General features: G+C 53.7%; 1 protein-coding gene across 1 annotated transcript in view; it reads right to left on the bottom strand.

Annotated features, from left to right (window-relative positions):
• Positions 1 to 12,654, bottom strand: part of ELL (elongation factor for RNA polymerase II) — a 75,928-nt gene that overhangs the window by 25,404 nt on the left and 37,870 nt on the right. Inside the window, exon 2 of the mRNA XM_025916457.2 lies at positions 2,994 to 3,041. Coding sequence (XP_025772242.1) covers positions 2,994 to 3,041 — 48 coding nt within the window. The remainder of the gene's footprint in view (positions 1 to 2,993; positions 3,042 to 12,654) is intronic.

Below are 12,654 nucleotides of genomic sequence, written 5' to 3'. Positions count from 1 at the left end.
GAGGCGACCAGGCCAGATCGGACTCCCACCACCTCGCCCCCAGGCAGCGCTCAACACTGAGGTCCTATGCTGGCTGTGCACACCAAGGGGGACATGAACTAGGGGCTGAGTGAGCTTGCTGTGGGCTACAAGGACACTGGTTTTCTTAAGTCCTTATTACCCGCCCCACACACACAACCCCCAAGGCAGAGAGCCCATCACCTGGGCAAGGAGGCTGAGGGACAGTGAAAAGAACTGGCAAAGGCCCCTGAGCCAAGAGCCTACAGACCTTCAGTCTGTCAGCTTCATGGGCCTCTGAAAAAGACGGTCCTTGTCACGCTATGCAGAGCCTGGAACGTGGACTCAGCCCATGAACCACGAACACTGAATGGGCCTGCCCAGCCCTACCCCTCTGGCCTCCTGTTCCTCTCTCTACCTAGCCTACCTCACTGGCCCCATCCCCACCCTCAGCTATACACAAGCAGCTCAGCGACCAGGAGAGGTGGGAGGGGAGAGCCCAGGCACCCTGCCTCCTCTGGCAGCATGGTGACTATGCAGATGCGGCCTGGCCAGGAAAGCGTCTGCTGTGTGTCCAGCACCAGGCCAGGCCCCTCACACCTGGCAGGGAGTAGAGGATGCATCCCATCACTGCCCAGGAAGAGAAGGATGACGTCCAGACACGGAGGGTAGACCTAGTGCCTGACCCTTCACAGCAAGCAGGGAAAGAACAGCACCCCTCCTCTCTACCTGGCACAGCCCTCCCCAGGCTCACAAAGGGAAGAGTGGAGAACTGTGGCCTGACTTGCCCAAAGCTGCGGCACAGGGCCTCTGTACCCTCAGAAGCTTCTAGAAACTCTGTTACACATGAGAAAATCCAGAAGGAAGGAAAGTGGGCAAAGCATGATTCTGACTCTAAGGTGGCAGGACCCCTGACTCGAATGGATGTGGCTCTCAGGCTTTGCACAGAAATTTGGGTGACACAAAGCATGGCCCAGGAGAACCTCATGGTGCTTCCGTGAGCGTCCGTGTGGTGTCCTGCTGACCAGAAAATGCTGCTCACAGGATAAGCCATGGCTTTTAGTGGCCCTTTCCATGCATCTGCTTCCTCATCTTCCCGACTACAGAGGGTACAGCATGACTACTGGCCACCAGAGGGCACCATGGGGCTGGTCTGGCAGCAAGCCAAGGGAGCCCTGCCCCCCCAACACTGACCTCTGCCCCTGGGGAAATGTCCCAGGGACAATAAAGGGAAGGCTGCCACAAGACTGATGGGACCAAAGAGAGATGCAGAAGTTCCAGAGGAAGAACTGGGGGAGCGAGGAGTCTGGGGCCTTTCAAGAGGTCTTGCTGACTTTAACTGGTCTTCGCAATAATGTCAGTTCAGTTCAGTTCACGTGTGCACCTGGCCAGGCCACAGCCCCCGGGGACATCATGAATGCTAATCTGGATGGGGGTATTCTGTAGATGTGGTGGCATCCACAACCAGCTGACTTTAAGAAAGTGACCCTCAATGGTCTGAGTGGGCCTCACCCAAACGGCTGAAGGCCTTAAGGAAACTGAGGTTTCCCTGAGGAGAAAGAAGGTCGCCTATGGACCACAGTGCCCATTCCTGCCTTCCCCATGGATGACTTTCAGCCTCACCAGCCCCACAACTATGTGAGCCAATGCCTTGCAATACATCTCCTTGTATCTTTGTATCTGTACACACAGACACGTGGATGTTCTAGAGGCTCTGTCTCTCTGGAGCACCCTGGCAGGTGCGCAGATCTTAAGGAGGCAGCCGGCCAGCTGTCAGGTGGAAACTAACTGATTTAGACACTTGTGGCAACCCTTCAGATTAAAAAGAGAAAAAGAGAGAGAGACAGACAGACAGACAGACTTGCAATAAAGACCACAAGAAAAACCAGTGTATCAAGGTATGTTTGGTGGGTGAGGGATTTGTGGGGGGGCGGGGGAGGGGGTAGGGGTAAGTCCTAAGCCTTGGGAGGCAAGGATTGTGGACAACTAATCCTTTCTTTTATTCTCCAATTTTTTTCTGTAAGGTGGTCATTTAGAATGAAATAAACACATTTCACAAAAAATGGGAGTGCTGAGTTTCTTTTTTTTTTTTTAATTTTTTTTTTTCAACGTTTATTTATTTTTGGGACAGAGAGAGACAGAGCATGAACGGGGGAGGAGCAGAGAGAGAGGGAGACACAGAATCGGAAACAGGCTCCAGGCTCTGAGCCATCAGCCCAGAGCCTGACGCGGGGCTTGAACTCACGGACCGCGAGATCGTGACCTGGCTGAAGTCGGACGCTTAACCGACTGCGCCACCCAGGCGCCCCGGGAGTGCTGAGTTTCTATACCTACCCCCTGGGCCAGCAGCCCAGTACCAAAATCAGACACCCACGGTCCCAGGTCCAACAACAGAGACCAGCTTCCAGGGAGGCTACAGCTCCAGTCCCACTTGGCCTCTGGGACACCTCAGGTTTTTTGTTTTTTGTTTTTAAATTTTTTTACATTTATTTATTTTTGAGAGACAGAGCACAAGTGGGGGAGGGGCAGAGAGAGAATGAGACACAGAATCCGAAGCAGGCTCCAGGCTCCGAGGTGTCAGCACAAGAGCCCGATGTGGGGCTTGAACTCACAAACCGTGAGATCGTGACCTGAGCTGAAGTCGGACGCCCAACCGACTGAGCCACCCAGGCGCCCCTAGGACACCTCTGTTTTGAATCAGCACAGAGATCAGATCAGTACGGGGGGCCCAGGAGTCATTGGCTACAGGAAGGAAGGGGAGACTCTGAGGGGCCACTGGACAGAGAAGCTGCATTCGCCCCCAGACAGCATCTTGGTGTGGCCCTGGCTGTGGGACCAACCTGGCAGGCCTCAGCTTGGCACAGGCCCTGGCCTGACACAGAGCCGGATGGGGCCAAAACGCTGCCCCCAGCCTGCCTCTGTGCCCAGCAAGCCATGACAGGCAAGACAGCACACTGGTCACAATTCCAAATACGATTAAGACAAAAAAGACTCACCCCTTGACTTCCCTGAAATCGGATTGACGGTCTCAGTGAAACAGAATCCTGCAAAAAAGAAAAACAGGAAAGTGTCATTAAGATATCTGTAAATCCAGGGATTTACTTCCCAGTTGTGACAAAACACACACACGCTGAAAATGCCAGGAAAGGTCACTGAAACAGAATTTTAAAGGATCGGCAGGAGTTCTCGGATGCTGTGGGGGCCAGGTATATAAGAAGTAAGAGTGGAGACACGGGCAGTGGGCAGTCCCTCACTGTCCTCCCCAAACCAACGTCAGCCCAGGCTGTCCTGCCCCGGAGACACCCTCTCAGAAGGGAACCACCATGGACAAGCACCGCTGCCCAGAAGGCAGGCTGATGAGGTGATGCCCTCGCCCCCCACCCCCCACCCCCCCTACCACCAAACACCCTGCCAAGACAGGGCCCAATGCCTGCTCAGTTCCCACGTCACAGCTTCAGAGCAATTTGTCACCGAGCTTGGGACGGCGGAATTTCCAAATGTCACAAGAAAAAATATACTTAAAAACTCAAAATACTTGAAGCTTCAGCTATTCAGAGATCAGCCTTCTGTCAGAATTTCAGAAAGAACACGGGTCCAGATGGAGGGTCGCACCTCTCTTTCTCACCCATCTTGGGCCCCAAGCACCCACCTTCTGCACAGCAGATACCGCCCCACCGCGTGGTCCTAGTTTGTCACCACAACCCTCTCCCTCAGCCCCCAAACCCCCCTGGCCTCTGTGCCCACGGTCCTCCCCAGCCTTCTTCAGACGGCAGGCAGGGTCTGGGCTCTCCCACCTCCAGTCGAGCCCCACCTGCAGTGAGGCGAGGCCCTCCCACCTGGCCCCCACACTCCCAGACACCAGGGGTCTGGAGTGGCTACCTGTCTGCTCCCCATCCAGCATGTCAGGCCACCGCAGGCCCTGGGGTGAAGGAGCTCTCCAGATTTGTGGAAAGAACCAGCCAACAGGGCACCTACGTGGCTCAGTAGGTTAAGCGTCCAAATCTTGATTTTGGCTCAAGGTCATGATCATGGTTCCTGAGACTGAGCTCCACACTGGGCTCTGGACTGACAGCATGGAGCCTGCTTGGGATTCTCTCCTTCTCTCTTTACTTCTCCCCGTCTACGCTCTCCCTCGCTCTCTTTCTCTCTCACTCTCAAAAAATAAACATTTAAAAAACCCCACTAATAACACAAAATTAAAAAAAAAAAAAAACAACCAACGGGCATGCTGGCCTCTCGGTGCCCATGGACCCATTAGCCGCTGGGGTGAGGGCTGCGGTTGTGTCGCAGACATGGCTCAGCCAGCATGGACCACGCAAGCCACGCATGTACCCCTGCCCTTTTTGTTTACCAGGAGCCCCTTCTTTACCCAAAAATCTCAAGGATTCTGTCATCGGGAGCAATTTGTCACTGAGTGTGGTGCAGCAGAATTTCCAAACGTCCTGAGAGATCACACCGAGCACCAGCGCTTACCTCCATGGGATCGGACACCCTAGAAGCTACCCTATACTTCCAAAGCACATCACCTCTCACTGCCAGGCCATCAGATATGGGACGTCCACCCGCCCCTTGTTCTGCTCCAGGACTAGAAACTAGCCCCTGCAGGCACAAGGCCCACTGTGCTTTGGAGAAAGGAGCCAGGCTTCCCCCAAAGCAGGCTCAGGACCAGCTGCCCCATCCTACAAACCACAACCTGACCCCCGCCTGGGCTGACGTTCAGAGAATGAGAAACACAGCCCCTGTGGGGTCCCCGGCCTGGCTGGGCTCTTGAAGACACGACACTTAAGCAGCCTTTGCTTGGAATTGAGTTAAAGAAAGAGACCAAAAAGAAAGCCTACAGGCGGCCAATGAGCATGTGAGAAGCTAAGACTCATCAGTGAGGCGCAGGCTTTGTAGGGAGATACCGTGCACCTATCAGAATGGCTAAAACAAAAAGGATGATACCCCAGACATTCATCTCTTGCTGGTGGGAGCATACAAAGCACAGCCACTGTGGAAAACAGTCTGGTAGTTTCTCAAAAGGCTAAACACAGTTACCACATGACCCCGAATTTCCACTCCAAGGCACAGACCCAAGAGAAATGAAAACATAGATCTACACAAAATCTTATCTATAAATGTGCACAGAATTACTCTTAATATCCAAAAGGTAGCAACAATCCAAACATCCATCAACTGGTGGACAAATTCCTGATGGACACAACATGGACAAACCCCAAAGCCACTGGCTAAGTGAGAGTACCTCAACATGTGACATCCTGCAGGTATGCATCTGCTCATATAAATCTCCAGAAAAGGCAAAACTAAAGAGACAGAAAGTCGATCAGTGAGTGCCTGGGCTAGGGGCGGGAGCGGCAGTGGCTGCAGATGTCGGAGGCAACTTCTCAGGTGGTGTAGTCACTCTCACGGACTCCACACCTAAAACGGGTACGTTCTGTGTGCTGTCGACACACCTCCATGATAGCTGTGACCTGTCCTCAGGCTCACAGAGGGTCTCTCTCTGAAGACTCCTGGGCTTTGAGCAACATCACCCGAACACAGAAGATTCCTGAACACCCAGGGGAGATACTCTGGTCTGGTAATCGTTTGCAGTGCAGGAGTGATATAAAGGAGATGGGAGTAAACGGCAGAAAACACAAGAGCAGCACAGCAAAGGCGATGTTAAGACCGAGCAGTCCTACAGAGCTCTCTACCACCATCACCGGGTCATCAAAGACAGGAAAGCAGGCTGTTCCTGGCAGAGGGAACAGCAGATGCAAAGCCCAGAGCAGAGGTGTGGGATGCCGCGGTGCACCCCCCGGTCTGTTAGTCCAGACCCCCCCACAGGAGTCAGCCAGGGACAAACTCTAGTACCGTGTGTGTCTTTATCAACACAGGGCAAGGTCTGTGTCCTCCAGGGGCTTGGGGGACAGGGGACATGACAACGGTGATGCTAGGAGTCTGGATATAGAGTAACAGTGGGGAGGAACTAGAAAGAGTGCACCTCCCTGGAAAGAATTCCACCAGGGCGGCCCCAGAAGTTCCTGGCTGACAACCAGCACCCACGCCAGCTGGTGTGGTGGGCCACCCTCCCCCTGGACCACATGCTCCCCGTGGGCCATTTAGTGAAGCATTTAACCGGCTTGGTTGCGGTCAAGCAAGTTATCCGGAAGACTCCTTTCTTGCAGTCACTCATTTCCCAAGGGCAGTGGCTTCACCCATTGGAGACGTTGGCAGAGAGGCCTAAAAACCCAGGCTTTCTTGACAATGCCAAGTGCATGCCCCCATGCAACGAGGCTGTCACCACAGAACCAGACTCCTGGCTATACGGGCTCTCATGGTGTCTCCTCCCTCCAGCAGGAGCACCAGACCCTTCTTGTCAATAGCAGAGCAATGCACTCACGCTATCGCATACACACTTGAGTGACTCCCCACAGGCCCTGTCTAGAGCCACTAACAAAAAGAGGCTCCAGGACAAGACCCATCAGAGTTCCGCCCGCCCCGTGCAGGCAGGGGAAAGGGGCCCCACCTGGTAAGACATTAGAACAAAGGGAGAAGCAGCACCTCAGTGCCCTCACATTCACTAGATGACAAAGTGTATTCTAACGGCACTCAGGCCACGCCATCCAACACTGGACAGCCAGTCACAGCCACAGCCAGCTTAGGGCCTGGTAGGGCCCACCCTTGGTAATCTGGGTTAATAAGGCTCCCTGAGCCACTGCGGCTCTTACCCATCAGCTCCTCCACCCCAGGGCAAACCACCTTGACTGTTTTTGGTTTTGTTTTTGTTTTTTATTTATTTTGAGAGGGGGAGAGAGCCCGCATGCATGCAGGGGAGGGACAGAGAAAGGGAAAGAGAGAATCCCAAGCAGGGTCCACGCTGTCAGCGCAGAGTCTGACGTGGGGGGGGGCTCGATCTCATGAACCACTAGATCATGACCGGAGCTGAAATCAAGAGTTGGACATTTAACCGACTGAGCCACCCAGGTGTTCCTACCTTGACCTTTTGTGCAGACTTTCCACACGGGGCACCTGCTGGCCACTGTGCACCCCACCCCTCCGCCTTAAGATTTCCAGGAAGAAACCTAGGTGCCAGCCGGGCCACCTCTCCACGGGCTGCAGGAATTCGGTTTTGGAGTGTCCTCTATACTGGCATGTGACCATCCCACCTGCCACAAACTCCCAGCTCAGAGACCCAGCAACATTTTAATGAAGCACAACCAAAGGAAAATTGTTGCAAGAAGGTTTTAATTTTACGGAATTTTGTAAAGGGTTCTAAACTGTACTGAAACCTCGTGTGTGTCTCCACACACGAGTGTGGCCTTTGGCTCACATTATTTGGCCCGGGGCGGGGGGGGTGATACTTGCAATGGAAATCTGTTTTTAGATCAAAGTATGGGTTTTATTCTTCTAAAAGGAAGTTCTCAACTACTTACTGTAAAGCAAATACACTTAATTTGAATGACTCAAAGCACATCTAGCCTGTCACCTCCAAGAACCTACTAGAATGAAGCTGGCTGCATCATTCAGCAGTTCTTAACCTTCCCTCTGAGTCAGGTTCAGGGTGGGGCAGGTAGGCTGAGGGGAACCCCAAATGCTGTGCACCCCTGTGGAAACCCCAACCACTGGGTCAAGTCACATTGACAGAAGTGGCTTTCAGCATGTGGGGCATCGCCCCAGCTTCCTCCCTCTACCGTCTAACAAAGAGGTGCAACCATCTGGGCTTCTTCCCACTCCAACCAGCAAGCTGCAGCAGACACCAACGTGGACCCCCACTTGGAGGTCACTGGGTGTCTGCTGGGTACACTGGGGACACAAGACCCAGCAAAGGCCTGCTGCGCCTGACCCCCGTGGGTGGCCAACGGCCAGCGGTAGCAGAAACAGCCACAGCTGTGTTCGCACCAGCAGTGCCGCATGCCGCGCGCAACAGAAAGGCCTGCTGGTCTGAAGCTGGCTGTTCCCAAGGGCTCCCAGGGAAACACGGGCCGGGCAGCCTCAAGGCCCTAGGCTAGCAACTTCCAAATTCCTACAGGCAACAACACACACCCAAAGCCGAAGATCCAACACCTGAGAACAGCATGCCTGCACTTCCCCTCACTTAGCAGCCTCCATGGCTGGTGAAGGCACAGAACTCAGTGCCATCCGGAGGTGGAGCAGCAGGGGACGAGGGCACACGCACACCAAAACGTGTCCTACAGGTCACAGGCAGAGAGCTAGCTGCACTTTGGGCTTGTCATCACTAAACTCCACGACAAACCTCAAGTCACAGGGAGGGTCAAATGACTTGCCCACACCCACAAGGGCAGGATTCAACCCTGCCTGCCACCACTAAGGCCCACGTTCTCCGCGGTGGGTGATACACAGCTGCAATCTCCTTTTTTCCGAGCCCTTTAGGGGCACGCAGGCTGACCACGAAAGGACCCAGCCAGGTCCGCTGCAGTCACCTCTGGCCTTCTGTCTAGGGATTCTGGGGTTCAGGCCAGTGATTCATGCCCTCCACTCCACTGACAGGAGGTTGGCCTTTCCTCTTTGGGAGGCCACGGTGGGCCACCCGAGTCCAGGGAACATTTGCTGGATGAACAGAAGGGCAAATGAACAGACGGCAATCTCATCAAACCCTCTCAGCCCTTCACAAGCAGACACTTACATAAGAGGCAGATAGACTATCTGGGTCCAGACATGCCACCTACTGGCAACAACAAGGGTGGTGGACAAAAAACATCCAACAACAATTTTCGGATAGGGGCACGGGCAGCACTAGCCAGAGATGTGCAAAAGAAGGGAAACAGCTAAGGGAGTCTCTGACTGTCCAGCTCACTGCCTCAAGAAACTTTCCACATCACAGGCGGGGGAGGCTGAAGGGGCTGGATGTGTAGACAGAGGCCCATGGAGGAGGGGGCAGCGCGGAAGGATTCTCCTAAAGCCTGCACAGGGCCCTGAGCTGCTGCCCACAAAGGCTCAGGGGCACTTCCCAAGGCAGGGCCCCCAGGATGTGGCCTGGGACATGCCACATGTGGCCAGTCCAGGGGAGTCCTCGCTGCACCCCGCTAGGCAGTGGAGCTCAACTAATCCTCTTCTCTCAATTCCCCTTACTAAAAAAATCTCAGAAACAAGCTTCCGTGGGATCAGCTGATCCACCACTAACCAAAGTGCCTGTCAGAGGCCACAGCAGAACCAACACGCTTCAAGAAAGACAACGAAACCCAGCACACAACCCCATGGAATTCACAACACTCAGTATCCAAAACCAAAGCCTCCAGACATGTTGAGGCTATAGGAGAATGTGACCCCCTAACACAGGAGAAAATGCAGCCAATGGGAACAGACCCAGAAAGGCCAGAGACGATGGAACTGATAAAGGCTTTACTTTAGAGCAACCATTATATATTAAAAGTGTTGAAGGGCTGGGGTTCCTGGGTGGCCCAGTTGGTTGAGCGTCTGACTTCGGCTCAGGCCGTGATCTCACAGTTTGTGGGTTTGAGCCCTGCATGGGGCTCTGTGCTGACAGCTCAGAGCCTGGAGCCTGCTTCGTATTTCGTGTCTCCCTCTCTCTCTCTGCCCCTCCACCACTCACGCTCTGTCTCTCAAAAATGAATAAACATTAAAAACATTTTTTTAATTAGAAAAATGTTTAAGGACTTAAAAGAAACTTGAACTGGTGAGAAGAGAAATATGAGGCATAAGAAGAGAGCCACACGGAACTTCTAGGGCTGAGAAATGCAATATCTGGAAAGAAAAACTCACTAGGAAGGATTACTATTAGGCAATGTGGAAGAAAAAAGTTATGAACCTGATGACAAACTAACAAACACTATCCAAAATGAATCTCACACACAGGAAAAAAAGTCTATGGAAAAGTGAATACAGCCTTGGTGAACTTCGGGACAATGGTACCAAGAGTTCCAACATATGCATAACTGGTATCCCAAGAGCATGGTATCTGAAGAAATAATGGCCCAGATGTGAGGAGCACAATAATTCAATAGATCCAAGAAGCTCCAGACGGAAAACAAAGAACCATGTCACAGCATTCCATAAGCAAATGAGCATGACTGCTGACTGACATGCTATGAACCAAGAAGCAAAGATAAGACTCACAAGGCCCAGTATCAAAAAAAAAAAACAAGCCTGGAGACCGGGGAAGGACATCTGTAAAATACTGAGGGAGAATAATGCCAACCCAGAATTCCTTATCCAGTGAAAAGTTATCCAACGAAAACTTGCGCAGACAAAGGCTGAGAGAATCGTTGCAGTAGATCTGTACTGCAAGGAAGATTCTGAAAGTCCTTCAGGACGCAGGAGAATGACACCAGATGGGCCCGTGGCTCTGCACAGAGGATAAAAAGCACTGGGTTACAGGGAATGTGTGTATGAACATGAAAGACTTGTTCTCATTGTGATATTTCCAGAGAAGACAACTGGGGGGGGGGGAGCGGGGGGGGGGCACCTGGCTGGCTCAGTCAGTTGAGCATCAGACTCTTGGTTTCAGCTCAGGTCATGATCTCATGGTTCGTGAGATGGAGCCGTGCACTCTCAGTGCAGAGCCTCCTTGGGATTCTCTCTCTCTCTCTCTCTCTCTCTCTCTCTCTGACCATCTCCCCACACGAGAGAGCATGTGTGCGCACATGCACTCTCTCTCTCTCTCAAAATAAGCATTTTTTTAAAACTGGCTTAAACAAAAAAAAAAAAAGAAGACAATTGACGGCTCAAGGCACAAATAATGATAATGCACAGAATTTGGAAGTGTAGCCTTAAAAGGGTGGCAATGAGGGGCGCCTGGATGGCTCAGTCGGTTAAGCTTCTGACTTCAGCTCAGGTCATGATCTCGTCGTCTGTGAGTTTGAGCCCCACATTGGGCTCTGTGCTGACAGCTCAGAGCCTGGAGCCTGCTTTGGATTCTGTGCCCCCCTCTCTGCCCTTCCCCTGATTGTGCGTGCGCTCTCCCGCTCTCTCTCTCTCAACTAAATAAACATTAAAAAAATTTAAAAAAAAAAAAAAGGTGGCCATGAGGCACAAGGACTGGGGTGGGGAAGATGGAAGCAAACCTGAGGCACAAGGTTAACTGGAGGGCCGCGCTCTCAGTGCCAAGCTAACCCTGACCTCCTTTGAGCCCAGGCCTTGGGGGAATGGAGTAGTCAGACTCTGCACCTTTGCCTGCTGGACACGCTGGCCGTGCACCTCCAGTCCGGCTGACCACTTACCCCTCTATGCACTCAAGGGGCATTTCCCGAGTCCCTCGAGTCCCAGGCCATGCCTCACAGAGCATGGCATGCAGGGCAGGACAACTGGACACAGGCCACCCACCATGGGGCCACGATTACACACAGAAGGATCCAGTGAGGGAACCAGTGCACACGGCAAGAGGGCAGACCTGAACCAGGGTGGCAGAGGCTGGCGCGGAGATGCTGAGCAGCACAAGAGCGGCCCTGGGTAAGAAGACGTGGCGCAAATGGAAGTCCGCGGCGGTGTGATGGGCACAGGGCTTCCCCCTGGGCTTGTGGACCCCCGACAAGGTGTGGCACCGACAGTGCGGAGCAAGCGGCCAGAGCCCCGTCAGAGATGCCTTCACAGCAGGACCAGCGGTCACCCTCTGGACCCACCTGGCCCGGCCGCCAGCAGCTGGAACACCCTGGCAGTGCATGGGCTCACCATGCTACCATGGCCCGTCACTGCCTTCTGGCTGGCTGCTCCCTGCAGGGGACAACATGGGGCCAGGGACACACCATTTGTGAGGGGAGCCCTGTCACCCTATTACCTCGCCTACTCAGCAGGACAGAAGGCGGACATGCCAGGGAAGGTCCAACAGACTAGCCCGGGTGCTGCCCATTTCCCTGTTGCCTTGGCAGCTTTTGGGTCATTCCTCAGACTGTGATTAGCAAGTTATCAGGTAGCACGACTTCCTATGACAGTCTCTAGGACACACCTGTCTGCATGCATCGCGCTCAGTAAGCGTATGGGCTGCACTTCAGGCCAGCAATGCTACACACAACACCTCCAGTCTCTGCAGACCCTCTGAGGGGTCACGTCATTCCCACCACAGGCTCAGAGGTCATACCCTTCCCCAAGGCTGAGCAGCCCAGTGACTGCAGCAGGCATGGAGGGGGGGTCTGGGCCCTTGAGAGCCCCACCCCAGCTGTGGCCCTATCAGGACCGAGCGTAGCAGAACACCATCTCCTATTAGGCATGTGCGGGGTTTGAAACCAGGAGTTCGTTGGGACAAGTGTCGCTGTGCTTCGGCCAAGAGCCCAGGGTGAATCAGGAGGCCTGGCAGGGGTGGGCAGCGAGGAGGCCTCGCTACAGAGCACGCTGCAGTCTTCTGGCCCCAGGCAGCTCCTGCAGGTGTGATAAAGATGGTGATGCAGGTAGGAAGAAACAGGCAGCATGCAGGGCAGGGCAACAGGCAGCCCCACGGCAGGCCCCTTCACGCCAGGACCAGGACAGGGAGAGTCAGAACTTCACCATGGCCAGAATCCCCCTTTTTCTCCCCACGGAGAAGAGCACTTCTTGGGTAAAGCAACAGAAAGTGTTTACGAAATCCACCTCCAGGTCCAGGAAGCACACTAGGTGGGCACTGAGTTACATTCAGGGTTCTTAACCAAGTGATTCTGCCCCGGGGGACATGGGCAATGTCCAGAGACATACTTGGCTGGGGAGGAGGGCCCTCCTGGTCTCTGAAGC

This window comes from Puma concolor, chromosome A2 (genome assembly GCF_028749965.1).
Source record: "Puma concolor isolate L17-30 chromosome A2, mPumCon1.1.hap2, whole genome shotgun sequence".
NCBI lineage: Eukaryota > Metazoa > Chordata > Mammalia > Carnivora > Felidae > Puma > Puma concolor.
Note: the sequence above shows the minus strand (reverse complement) of the source record. Positions and strands in the feature narration are given on the sequence as shown.